At 32.1% G+C, this 16,047-nt stretch overlaps 2 protein-coding genes across 2 annotated transcripts in view; both read left to right on the forward strand.

Annotated features, from left to right (window-relative positions):
* LOC124358159 overlaps window positions 1-8,144 on the forward strand; it is a 33,640-nt gene extending 25,496 nt beyond the window's left edge. The window contains exons 11-16 of the mRNA XM_046810453.1: window positions 1,730-1,819; window positions 2,893-2,994; window positions 5,155-5,403; window positions 5,608-5,666; window positions 6,215-6,297; window positions 8,077-8,144. Coding sequence (XP_046666409.1) covers window positions 1,730-1,819; window positions 2,893-2,994; window positions 5,155-5,403; window positions 5,608-5,666; window positions 6,215-6,297; window positions 8,077-8,144 — 651 coding nt within the window. The remainder of the gene's footprint in view (window positions 1-1,729; window positions 1,820-2,892; window positions 2,995-5,154; window positions 5,404-5,607; window positions 5,667-6,214; window positions 6,298-8,076) is intronic.
* A 198-nt stretch (window positions 8,145-8,342) lies between these two features.
* LOC124356841 (circumsporozoite protein-like) lies at window positions 8,343-15,605 on the forward strand. The gene is made up of 5 exons (XM_046808089.1): window positions 8,343-8,411; window positions 10,130-10,376; window positions 12,176-12,430; window positions 13,484-13,623; window positions 14,432-15,605. Exons 2-5 carry the CDS (start codon window positions 10,213-10,215, stop codon window positions 14,521-14,523), a joined length of 651 nt encoding a protein of 216 aa, XP_046664045.1. The 5' UTR covers window positions 8,343-8,411; window positions 10,130-10,212; the 3' UTR covers window positions 14,524-15,605.
* The last annotated feature ends 442 nt before the right edge of the window (window positions 15,606-16,047 follow it).

Below are 16,047 nucleotides of genomic sequence, written 5' to 3' on the forward strand. Positions count from 1 at the left end.
TAGGCTGTGATTTTGTAAACTAAATTTACCTAAAAATCAAACATGGAAGTCAAATTGTAGATATAAAACAGATTAGCATTATGTTAAGGTCAAGCTGACCAATAGGGGTTGACAATGTAAGAAAGACTAGAAATTCTTGCTTTCCTATTTGCCTAGACACACAACCGTTACTCGTGAAGCTGTAGTGTGGGCTAGACCTGGACTCAACTCCAGCAAGATTTAAAATTAGCAATTTATTACTTGAGAGTAGTTCAAATTTATACTGTCTGTTTGTCAGTACATTTTCTGCAGACCTTTTGCACTATGGTCATCTACAGTTGTACCAACTGTAAGCGAAAAATATTGTTTTTTTAAGTAGTTGTAGTCATAAAAGGCCTGTGCCTTTTGTTTTGCTACTTGCACTGGTTATTTTATTCTGAAAATTGCAGCCTGCTCTATTTCACAATATTACTATGAAAATTGTCAGGCATCATGATCTTCCAGACACTAGAAGCTCCCTGAGTTCAGAAGCTATTAGTGGCGATGAGCTTTCTATGGCAGGGTGCTGCTAGAGGTGGATGTTCCTGTAGGCTGAGAGTTCTCAGGCATCGTGATCTTCCAAACACCAGAAGCTCCCTGAGGTCAGAAGCCATTAGTGGTCATGAGCTTTCTATGGCAGGGTGCTGCTAGAGGTGGATGTTCCTGTAGGCTGAGAGTTCTCAGGCATCGTGATCTTCCAAACACCAGAAGCTCCCTGAGGTCAGGAGCCATTAGTGGTCATGAGCTTTCTATGGCAGGGTGCTGCTAGAGGTGGATGTTCCTGTAGGCTGAGAGTTCTCAGGCATCGTGATCTTCCAAACACCAGAAGCTCCCTGAGGTCAGAAGCCATTAGTGGTCATGAGCTTTGTATGGCAGGGTGCTGCTAGAGGTGGATGTTCCTGTAGGCTGAAAGTTCTCAGGCATCGCGATCTTCCAAACGCTAGAAGCTACCTGAGATCAGGAGCTTTCAGAGTTAATACAATTTACATTCTAGAAAATTTCAGAACCAAGTGGTTTAGTGCCCATAATGTTCAATAAAACAGGTATGAATATTTGCAATAGAATTCTACCTGAATCTTGTGGCCAATAACCAAAAGGTATTGTGTAATGTTTAATCTGTTATCATTATGTTTGTAAACAGATGTTTTTTTAAACATTAATGAAGTGACATATTAATAATATAGATGGATTTTTGTTTTAATATTAGGTTTTAGACAAAAAAAGTTGTTTTATGTATTTAAGATATGTTTGGTGACTATATTTCAAAACAAATATAAAATGATGTACTAGTATTTATTCAAGCAATCTATTTGGGAACACATTTTTTTAATATATACACATAATAAATGCAGTGCATAAACTTGTTCTAAATATACAGATTTTTTTACAAGACAGCCACTTAAGCTGAAATACATAATTAATTGTAATTGTTCACAGGATATTGTGTCTTTCAAAACAAATTTTCTCCTTAAAGTAAAATCCTGTAGGCATTCTGGATGATTCAAGTTTAAATAAGTAGATTTCATTATACCATTAGTACCAAAGACACACTTTTGTGTGTTAGATACAGCTGAAAAAAAGACTTGTCTGTCTTGTTTATGTACTGTGAATTTATTTTTGTAATAACATGGACTACATGTAAAACTTTTTTTAGATTGGACAGACACAGGAACTAAGACAACTTTCCTATTCTACAAATAATCTTTTTCAGGTTCAAATGTGGTCAAAGAAAGTTCGGACAGGGCGTAGAGAAATTGGAGCAAGAGTACTGGCGGATAATCCAATTGGGATCCTTGATTTTGTGAGTAATTTATTTTTAGTATGTGTGTGCTATATTAAAGTACTTTTACATTTAATTTCAAATTGGCTTGTAAACTGTTGGTATTAGCTTTGCTTGTATTAGTTACATAAGAGATAACTCATCCAATGCTATAAATTGAGGGACTAGAGGGCATCTGCCACTTGTCAAAAGACCACTGGAAGTCAGTTTCCAGAGTACTGTTAAAAACCTTTGTCGTCGCTTCTTCAACCATTTCGATGGAGTTGAACTGATGTCCTTTGAGCTCCCTTTTCATTTGCGGAAACAAGAAAAAGTCTGGAACACCCACGATTAATCGCTAATGATAATGTTGAGAAATTCTTCATCTTCCTGAATGCAGTCCAAAATTTCTTGTAAACTTTCCACACACAACAGTTTTTGTTCTTTGCTCAAGACTTTCGGCACCTGTTTCATGCACACTTTCCTCAATGTTACAATGGTGTGGATGGTTCTGTCCAAAACTGTTTTCACTTTGGCCACCTGAGCATTGGTTCGAACGGTCGTTGTGTGTCCGTAATGTACAAGCTCCTAGCCTTCCTTAAACATTTTGTACGACTCAAAAAGTCTTAAGGCTTAAGGCATCATTCCCATAAACCTGTTTATCGAGTTCAAGGGTCTTGGACGTGGATTTCCCAAGTTTGAAGCAACACTTTACAGCATAGCTTTGCTAGACGGTCCGCTCCATGTTGGTGCGATAACACCATAATAATCACACATAATAAAAATCCACATCCTATCTCAACGCACGCCCACAGATGACTAAATTAAAGTGAGCCTGAGTGGTTGGGGACTCTTCTATCGAGGCCAACTATTCAGACACCCCCATCTACCACTCTGTTGAGGGTACGGCAGCCCAGACCCGATAATTATTACTAAACAGATCCTGTAACTAAATTAATCCCTCGGATATCAGCACACCTCGACTGTGTAAATGATTTATCTCCTGTGTGACTTGTACAATCAAAGTTACGTGGTGCAGCTCTATCATCTGACCTCATGGAATAATTACATAGGATACTTGTCCTTCATACTATAATTGTAATTTTGTCTTACAGACAAGAAACCCTGATTTAATAGAGAGAGTCAGACCTCCTATAATAAGATGTCCCCCAAGAAGAGACAACAGAACCAGAAGGTGGTTGACACAAGACCTAAATGTAAGTCAGTCTTATTTAAAACTAAAATATGGCTTGTAATCTTTTAGGTATTTGAGAAACCAATAAATTTTTTCAGGTGTTTCATGATTCAAAAATATACTTCTAAATATAATTTTAAGAATAATTTTATTAATGTGTGTGAGCATAACTATAATGCTAACTGTTAAAAATGTGCTAGAAAAAGAATTAAGATTAATCCTTGATAACAGGTTATATTGAGACATTTGATTTTTATCAAACCGCTTTAAGGTTTAGCTTGTAATAGTATGATTATAATAACATTTTAAATTGTACGGTGAGTTAATTCAAATCAAAATCACACAGTTCATTGTTTTTACTTACAAATTAATATTTAACACGTTCACAATGATGTTTACCCCATCGGATACATGCGATCTTTCACAACTGGCGTCATGTACCCGATCGGGTACATACTGGGCTTTCGTAAATGCGCCCAATGGGGTACACATTGGTACGCATTTCTTAAATACATTTTTATTGTTTGCCTGTCTTGGTGGTTTTTTAAATTTTATCCACTTAAATAAATACCTCAGACTTTCATTTACTCTGTTGGGTGCACAATTGCTTAATTTTTAAGATAAATTAATTTTATTAGGTAGGCTACACAGAGAAAAATAAAAAAAATCATATTGAAATAATTTTTTGTGCAAAATTGCGAAACCTACATACTTTTCTCATTATAATTAGATGTTTAACGTCATAAAACTGATTACGGTTTTTTACCATTATTATTGAAAAATTTTACGGTAAATAAGAAAGACCGTAAAAAAGCTGTTGTCGTGAACGTGTTAATATGCAAGTCATTGTTTGAACGTAAAATAAACGTGTAATAAAGTAAATAAATGTGTAGAAATATGCCAATTATTATTGAAATCATGTTTGCTAGTCTAAAGCATCCATTACCAAAAAGTAAGTCAAGGTTGACTGGAACAGATGGTGTGACTAGAAGAGAAACTTTACTCAACACAAGATGTAAAAAAATCACAGTGCATGGGCGAGCCAATTTGTATTGTATAAGCAGACAACAACACAACATAGTTTTTTTTTTGGAAGTCTTTGGAGGGTTTTCTCTTAAGAAACATATTGTTTGTTAGCTGCATTTGAGTGAGGGTCAAAATGTGAGGAAGAAAATTGAAAGAAAGAAAAATTCAGAAAAAAAACCTTTTACATAGGTTATATAATTTTTAGCTTGTTACACTTGAAACTAATCGTCAGACACATAAACAGTATTATGTGTTAGGTTAGTTATACACCTGAGAGATCAGATTGCAGAACTCGAAATGTAGTGTTACTGATTTTTTGTATCATTGAATGATGGTAAATGTCTGGAAAAATCCTGTTTCGCTCACAATCCTTTCGTCATTAAAAACAAACTTCAACCAAAGAATACGCAGTAGGCTGTATCAGCATCTGTCAGTTAAATAAAGAGACTGGAAATCACAATTTTCAGCCAAATAGTTGATGATTATGATTATGGTAGAATTTTAGAACAGAGGAAGATTAGGAAGGGAACCATGTCCAGTTTGTGTTTTCAAGTTTAAGCTTATTGATACACTCAATTTTACTTATGTTTCTCAATTCTCACTGTAATTACATTTCTGAAGTCTACCTATCATTAGAAGTTAGCAAGTCATGCAATAACATTTAAAGAGATGTGTGTAGTTTAGATAGATATAGTTGTGATGGTAGTTAGCGTTTCATACTAATGAATCACAGGTTGATTTTTTTTACTTCACTATAGTAAGTTTCTGAAACTTGATTGTGGTTGTGAATTCAGATTTTTGTTTCATAAACTACACAGGGAAATAAATACTCAAATTCTCACCACAAAATTTATACTTTTTAGACTGAAGTAAAATAACTCAGGAATTTTAATATTTCAAATTATTTAATTTAATATGTATTTTATTTACATAATATAGTAAACTATATTGATTCATTGTTAATTTTTTTTAAATTAAATTTTTTTATTACAAAATTAAAATATACTACAGGCTATTCAGTACTAGATGGTGGGTTTAAACAATAAGTTCATTAAACAATTAAACAGAATATAGCATTTCAGAGTATAATTTTGTTACTAATACTGTATGAAATGTTATTTAAGAGTTGATTATTAAATATAGTTGCTCATTTCAGTGGGACCTATCCAGAAATGAGCCTTTGAGATTGGATGAAATATTTATCGATGGAGATGAGCCAATGGAGGAAGTTGTTGCCAGGGAACAACCTCGGATAGAAGAAGAACCCATCGAAGAACTTGAGCAACTTAGTTGGTCGAATATTGTTGACACTTTAATTTCATCTTTAGCTGCTCATCCCTTGGTCACAGACATCAATTACATGCTCAAGGATGTGGGCACCAGTAAGATGCCTTACATTGAAAATGTGAGTAATTCGTTCGTAATTAAACTCTTGACCAAGTTCTTTTACTCATTTCCCCGGTTCAATTATTACTTGAACAAATTAAATTAGAAATGCTTTAAACCACTTTCCGAGCTAGATAAATTACTAAACACTTATTATTATTATTATATATTAAAAAAATATAAATATTTTGTTCATTATTCTAATAATTTGATTTTGTATCAGGATGGAATAGAAGAAGAGTTTCCACCAGATTTCAGATTAAAGAGAGCCCCCCTCATAAGGTAATAAATAGCATATAACAGATTTATTTTTGTTATTTTGTTTAGAAACTACCAAGTGATCAGCTGATAAGTAAATATTGTTAATCCTTGTTTATTTATAATATTAATCCTCTGAGATGTTGTACTAGAGGAGAGCAAGTGGTACAACAAGCACACAACACTCAAGAGGGTTAACACATGAAGTATATGCTCAAGTTCTGCTTGAACGTCATTGATTGAATTTGCAGCCAGCTTTTACTCACTCGAGCATGGGTGTTCCCATCTATTTATTTATCACCACACCACGAGTAATAGCCAAGTGCTGTCTGGCTTATAATATAACGGAATATGTTGTTTAGTTACAAAAAAATTTACTGGATATCATGACAGCACTAGATGTTTTGGAGCTATTTTTTTATAGCAACAATGACGGAATGTTATTCATGTGAAACTATGGATTGTTAGATTATAGCTGCTTTAGAATTAGATTCAGACTTTGATGTGGTTTTAGATTGTAATGAAAATCCCGAGTTCACTTAAAGGAAATTATTTATCATGTCTTTTTCCAGCTCCTCTGTGCTGATGCGTTACCCAGACTGGGCAACAAGAGGACAGCGACCCCAGACTCATGATGAGGTTCAGGCTCACTCAGGTGATATATAGAGACTTTGTCAAAGCTTTGTTTTGTTTTTTGTGAGTGGCCATAGAGGATGGCGGGTTGTATAGTCATTTTGACATGACTTCACAAAATGCTTGCTTTATAGTACCTCAGTCCTAGTGTTGGCTAAGAAATGCAAAAACTACCAAATTACTAATAATTTATTACATTACTACATTTAATTAATGCATAGTTGTTGGAAGGACCGTTGCAATCAAAATCAATATTCAATACTAAATGATTTTCCTAGTAAGTTGGAAAGAATCCAACTTGGCGGACCAATACTACCATCAGCATGTTTTTACAGCTATTAATTGTCATCACTACCGTTGTTGTCAGTTCAGTGCTGATCTCTGACTGTTCTAACTAAAAAGTTACAAATAAATGAAAACCCTTGTTAGATAGTTATACATACAGAACTTGTTGTTTACTGACCATGTATTATAATAGAGATAAGAACGACGGTTATAAAAGTATATATATGGTTAAACTCTTAAGTGTTATCAGACCAGTCCGTTCATAACATTTACCAAGTGGTAGAATGGCCAAATCTTCAGTAGTCTACAAAATTGCATTCTCTTCCTCAAATATTCTAGAGGACCATACCATAGCATAATTCCACAAATTTAGTTGGTAATCTGTGCATAGAGAGCTAATAGCTGGGGGTGTGTGGTTTTGTAGTTGTGATTTTGTGTGCTGATTCTTGTTTCACAGATGTGTGGAGGAAGAAGACAGTTTCTAGGATTTAGTGATTTACTATAATGAACATTTTCAACAATGTGATAGCTTGTTGAAATTAGTTTATCGCCTGAATAGTATTAACATTACTTATTATAAGCATGTATTCTTGAATAAAGTAATTTGGTTAGTATAATTATTCAGCCGTTTCATAGCAAAAACAATGATTTTGTACCAACTGAGAAAGGTTGTACCAATTCAATCTGCATTCGGTTAATAATTTAGGTTTAAATGTAATAATAATAAATGATTTATTGCGTAAAACATAAAAACACCTATATAGCAATCGTCAAAGTTGTTTAGCTAAACTTTTCCATTAATTCTAGCATCAAAATCCCTTTCAAGTGTACAATTTTTGCATTCACTCTCTCTCCCTTCATTTGAATTTTTCCACCACTTCCCCGGTCAATCAACCAATTGAGAGGTCTCCCAATTGTGTGCCATAAACTCGTCTATACTGTAGAACGGGTGTGTGGTCAATGTTGTGTTTTAGACGAGTTTTAAAAGCCTTCAGCATGGGGACACTTTTGATCGAGTTTAGAAATTTGTTGACGAATAAAACTCCTGCCTAAGAAGGCAAACGTTCTTGAGCTTCCAGAGTCTTCCAGTTCAATAGTTGGATAAGTTTAAATCACTACCTCTTATGTGTTCACATTTGGATTTGAAAATAGAGGTTTCCAAGATGTAGAGGCAAGGTAATGTCAACAGTGTTGGATGTTTGGAAGCTGACATGTACAATTCTCTCCATTGCAGTTTTGCAACTGTTCAAACTCTTTTTTTTCAGGATGACAATTCTGGAAAAGTTTGCACTTTTGATTAAATATCCTTCATTCTAAAATACAATTATTGGGAATTTTTATGAGATTTGACATGTTTAGTCCAAAATGTAGCAGTTGTTTCTGAACTTGATTCGGCTCTGGTTCAAATTTTCTACATTGTTACTACATAACAAATTATGTAAGGTGAGTAATTGTTGAACTTGTCACATAACTGTCAATGTTATTTATTAAACGTTTAACCTCCTTTATTTTCTAGCAGTGGCTCTGCATCAAACAGATTTGGAATCTGGAGGACCTCCTATGCCGACCGACAATTTCAACTGACATTGGGAGTAGAACAATAGTACAGGTGAGTCCAAACATGAAGTTTGTATTTCTGTTTTATCCTGATTTGTTATTATTATTAAAACCCCCTAAACATCTGATTTTGAATACTGATTTTTGGGTTGTGGATAGTACGAAGTTATAAAATACCTCCTTCTATTGTGGCAGTTATAATGAACTAAAATGTTTCAGCAAATGCAAGACATTTCTGTGACCACCGGACCATCTGTAGCTGGTTCAGCCTTTTCCAGTATTGGATCAGATTTGGTAAATATTTACATACAGTATGGCATATTATAAAATGTGTGTACAAGCTTATTTAAAGCGAGAATTATTTTGATACATACACAACAAATTGTATTTTGTAATGTACAAGTTCTATTTATACAGGTGTGTTCATTGAATTATTAAAACAAAGCAGTTTCACTAGGAAAAAAACCAATATTTTAAGACTATTATTAATAATATTAAAAAAGGTAATGGGTAGGGAAGTTGATTAACCCTTGAACTGGCATAAATTGTGTTCTTAACTGGCACAGGTTTTTAACCTCTTCCGCAGAGATAAAACAGAAAATTTACTTCAAAATCAGTTACTATGGAAAACATGGTATTTTATATTATAACATATAATATATATATATATATATAATTTTATTCAGCATAAATACGGTATACTGTAAAAGAAGTACAAATTGGGTTTAACTTCATATTCATGGATGTAGGGTGCTCCAAAGTTGAAACGTTTATTTCCTAAAAACATTGCTTTTTGCTTTTAGCTTTTAGCGGCCAATAAAATATAAGCAAATTTGTTTTGTATAAAAGTGAGTACATGAAAAGAAAGTATGGAATATGCTGATTACAATGATATGACTTTTATTACAATTTGAGCGAAGATTGTTTGAAAGTTGATGCAATTAGCAAATAATATTTAGTACTTAAAGTTACAACTGTGCCAGTTTACAACAGAAAAAATGCATTGTAAAAAAAATTATGACTTTGCCAGTTCCAGGGGTAATAGAAATTGTTATCATAATTTTTAAAAAGCTAATAAAAATACAAGAAAATCAGTAACATTTCAAGATATTGCCATTTGTTTCATTAATGTATTTTATTATCAATCAATCAATTTATTGTTTTAAGAATTTACAAGTATTAACAACGTCAGTATTGCAGCACAACACCAAGTCTAGATATACTTATAAATATAGATATACTATAAACTACAGATAAACTATTACATTTCAAATTCATACGTTTTATAATTTGATAATTTTTGGTATGTTAAGATGTAAAAAGAGTTGTTAAAATATTACCATCAATTAGTTAAAATAAATTACTTCAATTAAAAGATTTAAAACAATGGAATTAATCAACAAAACTAAAATACAACAGTTAATAAAATATTTATAAATAAACTGGCAGTAACGACAAATAAATAACAACAAGAGGTATAGACTAATTTAAAATAACAAGAACAAAGCAACTGTAAAGAGTTGAGAGAGAAACAACATCAAAGATTAAACAATTCTCAAAAAGCAATTTGACTAACTCCAAAAAATTCCTGAATACTGTAAAAAGAATTAACCAGTAACGACCTATAAAGCTTCTTTCTGAAAATTGAGTTAGATATTTATCAACCAATGGTATGAATATATTGAAAACTTTAAATAAAATTACTTTGTGATTGTTCATGGTTTTACTAAGACGGTTAATTCAATTTCTAAATTATTTCGATTCCTGGTATTGTAGTTATGAATATTGGATCTGAAATTTAATTACCTGGGTTTTTCATAATGTACAAGTACACTAGCAAATCGAAAATATACAAATTGATTACCGTAATACATGTATTAATACTGTTTTTAAAGTTTACATTAATGTAACATTGTTTATATTAGTGTAAATTACATATAAAAATATGTTTGCGCTGTTAAAAATTTTAGGAAAAAACAAACAATTGACCGTTATTCTTACTTTAATTTTAGAGACCAGTGGTGCCCGATGTAGTTATAGAAAGTACAAGAAGGACTACAAGAAGACCAAGTTCCCTGAAATCTCTGATGTTACAATGGCAACAGTTATTCATCATCCACTGGCAGAAGAGACTCCCACTGTGGAACAGCCAATGCCTCCTGAAGGTGAAGTTCAGCCTGTGGTTGCTCCAGGAGAAATGCCACCACCTCCACCACCGCCTCCAAGACGGCCAAGGCGACGAAATGTCCCAAGAATTGTGTTAGTTTGATAAGAATAATAATGGTTTCATAATTTAAAATACTATTGACTGTTTTATGTCGTAAAATCCAAAATTGTTCAACACTCGTTCAGAAGTAAGATAAGATAAGAATGGATGTACTGTTGTCCATCTTTATTAAAAAGAAATCAAAGAAATCAAATCACTTTATTCCACATACTTAGAATATACAAGAAAAACAAAGCTTATTATTAGTATGGAAATTCCCAGCAAGACTACAGGTCAGAGTGCTGAGAAGAGTTCTTTCTTATATTTACATAGCATTACATAAAATGCTATATTAATGACAGAATAAAAATAAAATGTCTTTAAAAGTATAACCTAAAATACTAACAACTTTGAAAAGAACGGATTACAACTAAGAGTGCCTAACTTCAAACAATTTTTTGTGTGTATTTGTTTTAGAGTCATGGGAGATGTCTTATTTTTAAATGTAATTAATACACATCCAAAAACTTTAGCTTTGTTGATAATTTTATTAATTAATTAATGAAACCAAAATTTCAAAAGTTTTTCATTATTTAGAATAATTCTTTAGCAATAAATAAGAGTGTGAAGGCATTAGAGGTTTGTTCTTAAGGGATAAAACTCAAGGCAGCTTCACTTCAGCCACTTAATCCCATAACTCTGCCATGCGCGTGTGTTAACAATTTGTGATTCCACTTTGCGTTCAACTGCCATGTCTGTGTAATATCATGCTAAACAGCTGCTTTGCTAATGCCTGGCAGTAGTAAGACGCTACACATTGCCCTCTAGTAATGTTTATTTGAACTACTGCAAATCTGCAGTAGTAGTGCTGTTTAATTACTACTACACTCTCACGGTCAACTAAGAAACTATTACGAAAGCACATGGTGAAGTTTTACCTGGTTGTCAGAGACAAAACGTTCTTGTTTTCTAATTATTTTAATTGCGTTTTTTAAGATGCTGCTGTTATTTTTTTTATTTTCTATTTTGACTGTGGTTTATTCGGTATGGCAGGAATTATTTGTTATAATGATCAAGACGTTTTATCAATTTTATATTTGTCCAGATGCTTTGTTGTGGGTTAGGCATTCAACAGTTTGTAACTGTACTGGAATGATGGCAATGGGGTTGCAGACTTAATTTATCAATCACGACCTGACATTATTAATCAGGAGATTCTGGCGGCAGTTCAGGGAATTGAGTTACTACTGAAGTTGGCCATGGTGGACGAGAAATGCACTAAATGTATACTAACTATGAAGCAGTGCTGTGCTTGGTAAATAAATCCGGCAGTACTGGGTGACGGCACTGTTGAAAACTCGGCACTTAAAGGATTGAGTTGACTAACTTTTTGTGTCCATTGACTTCACTTTTAAATCTTCATTTCATGAATTAATTTAAAAATTACAATAAAGTACAAAAACACAAAATGCGGACCAGGAATACAAAATAAAGGAATTAAATGTAAATAAAAATGGATTTTATTGAGAGAAGTTAGGCTTATAAAGTCTACTCTACTCTTTAACCCTTTGAATTGTTGAATTACACAGCTAAATGAGTAAGCCTTATTCTTTTGGTAGGTTTAAAACATTAAAATATTTCGCATTGTCTTTAATATAAGTTTAAAGAATAAAGAGAGAAGTAGGACAGTTCAATGTTTTTGTCCGATAAAATTATCTTTGATTTGAATTATAGCTGTCTGCTGACAACTAATAAATGCCAATTTCAGTCTCTCAAATCATGGATGAAGACATAACATGGTGGATTGCTGCAGTTGGTAAAGGTAGAATTTCACAGTTAAAAACTGTTGTAGGTACACCGATGGTGCAGAGTCCCCACGACCCAGAAGACGAAGAAGGCCCAGACCAATACCAGAGCGTGAGCCTCCTGTCCCTCAAGTTGATCAGTCCATGGAAGCTGTCCCCCAACCTCCTTTCTTACAAGACGATGCTTCCATGGCAGTTGTCGAAGCTGCAGGTCCTGCTGAGCAACAGATAATGAAGACTTCTGATGCTGAACTAATTTTAGAAATGAGAGATACCATTCCACCTGATATAATGTCTTCAAAGTAATTTATTCATTTGATCTATATCTTTTGAATAGTATGTAATTAATTGTTATATATTTATTAAACACAGCGGTTTAGTGTTGGAAGGTTTATTAATTTTAGAAAAGCTTGCATTGAGACATTTGTTGAGATCGATTCACATAAGAGATGACCTTATGTTTATGGGCATTTCAAAATTCATCAAAGAATATTGTATTCTTAAGTTTGTACTCATGTTACAGAAGAGAAAATGGTAATGCATTTGTTTGCACTTCTGCCCCATAGAAGAATCTCGTCTGTAAATAATCTTTCCTTTTAAGTGTAAAAAATGAATGCCTATGAGAGAGTGTAACTTTATTTTGATGTTTTATGAAGAGAATAAGTTTCTGGTGTAACAAATACAGGGTATGTATTATTTTTGTACAACAATTTGGTTACGGCAAGGCTCGGCTCTGTTTTACCATTATTTAAAATTTTGTATTTTAAATATTATTAAAATTGGATTGTGCTAAATTTTTTACTCTCTATAAAAACTGTATACTTTGTTATGCAATGAAAAATAAGGAAAGCATGCAAAACCAGGAACTCTTATCTCTATCTTGGTTGGCTTCAGCCAATGAATACTTATACACTGATACTGTTGTTAGGAAGGAACAAATATTTGTTTGTTCTCTTTCTGTTTATACTGATATTATTTTTTAATTTCATAAATCTGTTGTTAATTTTTTAGTGATTTTATAGTGTTTTTACACTAAGCTGGAATTAATTTTTTTCTCATTTAGATGGTTCCTACTATAATTAAACGCTGCTACTTATCTAAAGTGTTAACAAGAGTATTTGCTACACTAAAAATATACTATGCCTGGATTTTTATTTTTTATTCTAAACCTCTAATAACAGATGGATTATTGGTCATTTTTGTGTGAGTGAGAAGATTAGCGAGTGGTGACGTCACAAATAATAAAATAACACAGGTCATCGATTTTCCAGCATTTAAAATTGACTTATTAGATGAACTTTATGAGCTGGTTATATGTCTTATTGTTTCATGACATAATATATATTTTGTTTCAGAATATGGACTGAGTTACGCGTTAGAGAAGTTTTAAAGGAAAAAGTTAAAATCAAAGGTATGGTACTCCGATTTTCTGACTGTTGTGAAGTGGGAGTCTGTGACAAAAGGTCGGCTGCAAGTTTTTTCAGTGTGCTCTTATGTAAGTAACAAAATTACAAATAGAGTGATGTTGTAATTTTATGATAAGCCAACTGTCATCGTTTTGTTTGTTTCATTTGTTTACTAAAAACCATACAACTTTGATCTCCAACCAATTTCTTGAAAGAAACGTCTGATCCTTTTTTAGGCTTATTCTACTTACCACAATGCGTCATTGGCCATGAAGTTATAAAACAGAATAAAGGGATGAATGGTATTGCATTGGTTATAAGTGCTTTGGTCACAGATCGGAACTGAACTGTGCCATCTCTAACTCAGACCAATTAAAATTATTTTTTGCCAAATATTTTAGTACACAACAATGCATGTATGAACTCTATCTAAACCTGCCATAAGTGCATGAGTTTAGTATGCAGTCATCAGGTCACAACATTTTAAATTCAATCTGTTCTCTTGAATTCGTCTGGCTGCATACTGAGATCCCTCTGTAACCTTTTTAATTTGTTTTATTGGTTGTTTTATTAATTCAGTCAGTAAAACAACCACTGACCACTGAGTTTTGTTATGGATATGAAAGAGAACTTTCATTCATAACTTTTAATAAAATTGATTGTAAAAAAAGTAATTTTAGTTCAAAATTTTTTATTACATTACACTGGAGAAACAAATAAAAAATAAAACTAAATATGACACCATTTGTAAGTGAAGTAACATATCAATAGGAGTATGCTGTTTAGTGTGTAGGTGTGCCTGACAAACTGCATGCTTATTATCTGTTTAGTAGATAAAATATTGTGTATGAACGTTAAAAACTTCTGTATCATATATGAGATTCTTTTATTTTTCAGGTCTATATGCCAAAAAAGAGATACAACTATGGCAGACTGAGTCTAGTGGAGATCCAACGAAGATTTTCATCAAATTACTTTTATCAGATTAACCATAGCTATTATGTTCCTTGATTTGTTAAAATGTTAAGTTCTTAATTATGTTGGACACTACATGAACAATCAAGACGTAAATAATTGTATAGGCATCAAAAATATATGTATATAGTGTGTATTATACAGACGTATAGTGTATAATATAGTAAGTATAATTTATATATGTTATGTAAATACTAAGTTTGAAAAATTCAAAGAACCTCAACCAATAATTAGAATCTGAATTGGATGCAGAAACGGACTAAGAATAATGACCTACATTTTATTCCATTTAATTCTATCTAATTGAATATAATTATTTGTGGTATTAGAAAATACTGGTCAATAATGCTTATATTTGTTTCTATTGTTTAATTACTAAACTTCAAATGTTATACAATGTCATACAAAATAGCATTGATAATTTACAAGCAATAATGCTGTAGTTTCGTATGTCATTGTTTTACACAATTTTTTAAATTTTGTTTTAAAATTTCTCTTATACTGTACATATATATTAATTTTATGTTCCTTATGTTTTAGTCAGTTAATTTTAACTGTATGTTTTATGTCTGTTGTTTCTGTTTGTTCAAATATTCTTCAGTGTGTTTTTACATAATTAATTATTTTAATACTAAACAACAGTTAAAATGAATAATGTTAATGTTTTAATAATGAATGATATATTGAAATTATATTTCAATTAACTTACTTAACAAAAATAAGGTTATATTATCATGTGTGATTATTGCTTCTTGTGTTCCATTGAAAACAAGCTTTTAATTACTAAGAATAAGTACTGTAATGCTATTCCTTAGTTCACGATTTGTGTATAACACATGTTTTATACACGTGTAGTTCAAGTTTTCCCAGTTGCATTAAAAACAGAAAGATTTATATACATACAATTATTATAGTTAAAGTTATATTGTACAACTATATATTTATTGGAGTATTTATAAAATATTTTCGTGATGTAAAAATCATCATATTAATTTACTCATAGCTTTCTATTGTCGAAATACTGTTATATTGTTAATTTGTTTTGTTTGTTATAAAGTATATGTAATTTGTTATAAAAAAATTTTATTGAAACATATTACGCTATTATCTCTTATTTTCCTCTTTTTGACACCTGTTGCGTGAACAATTAACCACACATCTGTATCACCGACACTTATACTTCGATAGAATCACTACTTAGATCTGAATCAACTTGTCGTGTGTGTTCCTGATACCTTTTATGTTTCTATGACTGGCCTATAACACCATTGGAAGTTGAAAGACTCTTTTGTTATAGAAACCAGGATCATGATAGCCTAAGCAATGAATCTATAACAGTGACATATTCTATTTCTTATATCATCTATTTCTAAAATCATCGAAAAATTTAAATAAATAATTTTTGTCAGTAAAAAAAAATCACCTGTTAGCTAGAAAGTTTGCTGATCAATTTAGATATAAGAACAATATTATCTTGTTATGGACTTGTAACAACATTGGTGTAACTAGGACTTGGCTTTGGGGGAGGGTGAGGTTTA

Source organism: Homalodisca vitripennis, chromosome 3 (genome assembly GCF_021130785.1).
Source record: "Homalodisca vitripennis isolate AUS2020 chromosome 3, UT_GWSS_2.1, whole genome shotgun sequence".
Lineage (NCBI taxonomy): Eukaryota > Metazoa > Arthropoda > Insecta > Hemiptera > Cicadellidae > Homalodisca > Homalodisca vitripennis.

Coding starts and splice junctions, on each gene's coding strand:
- LOC124356841 (XM_046808089.1), top strand. CDS start 10,213: ATGGCAACAGTTATTCATCATCCACTGGCAGAAGAGACTCCCACTGTG. Junction 12,431..13,483: donor CCTGATATAATGTCTTCAAA/GTAATTTATTCA, acceptor ATTTTGTTTCAG/AATATGGACTGAGTTACGCG. Junction 13,624..14,431: donor TTTTTTCAGTGTGCTCTTAT/GTAAGTAACAAA, acceptor TTTATTTTTCAG/GTCTATATGCCAAAAAAGAG.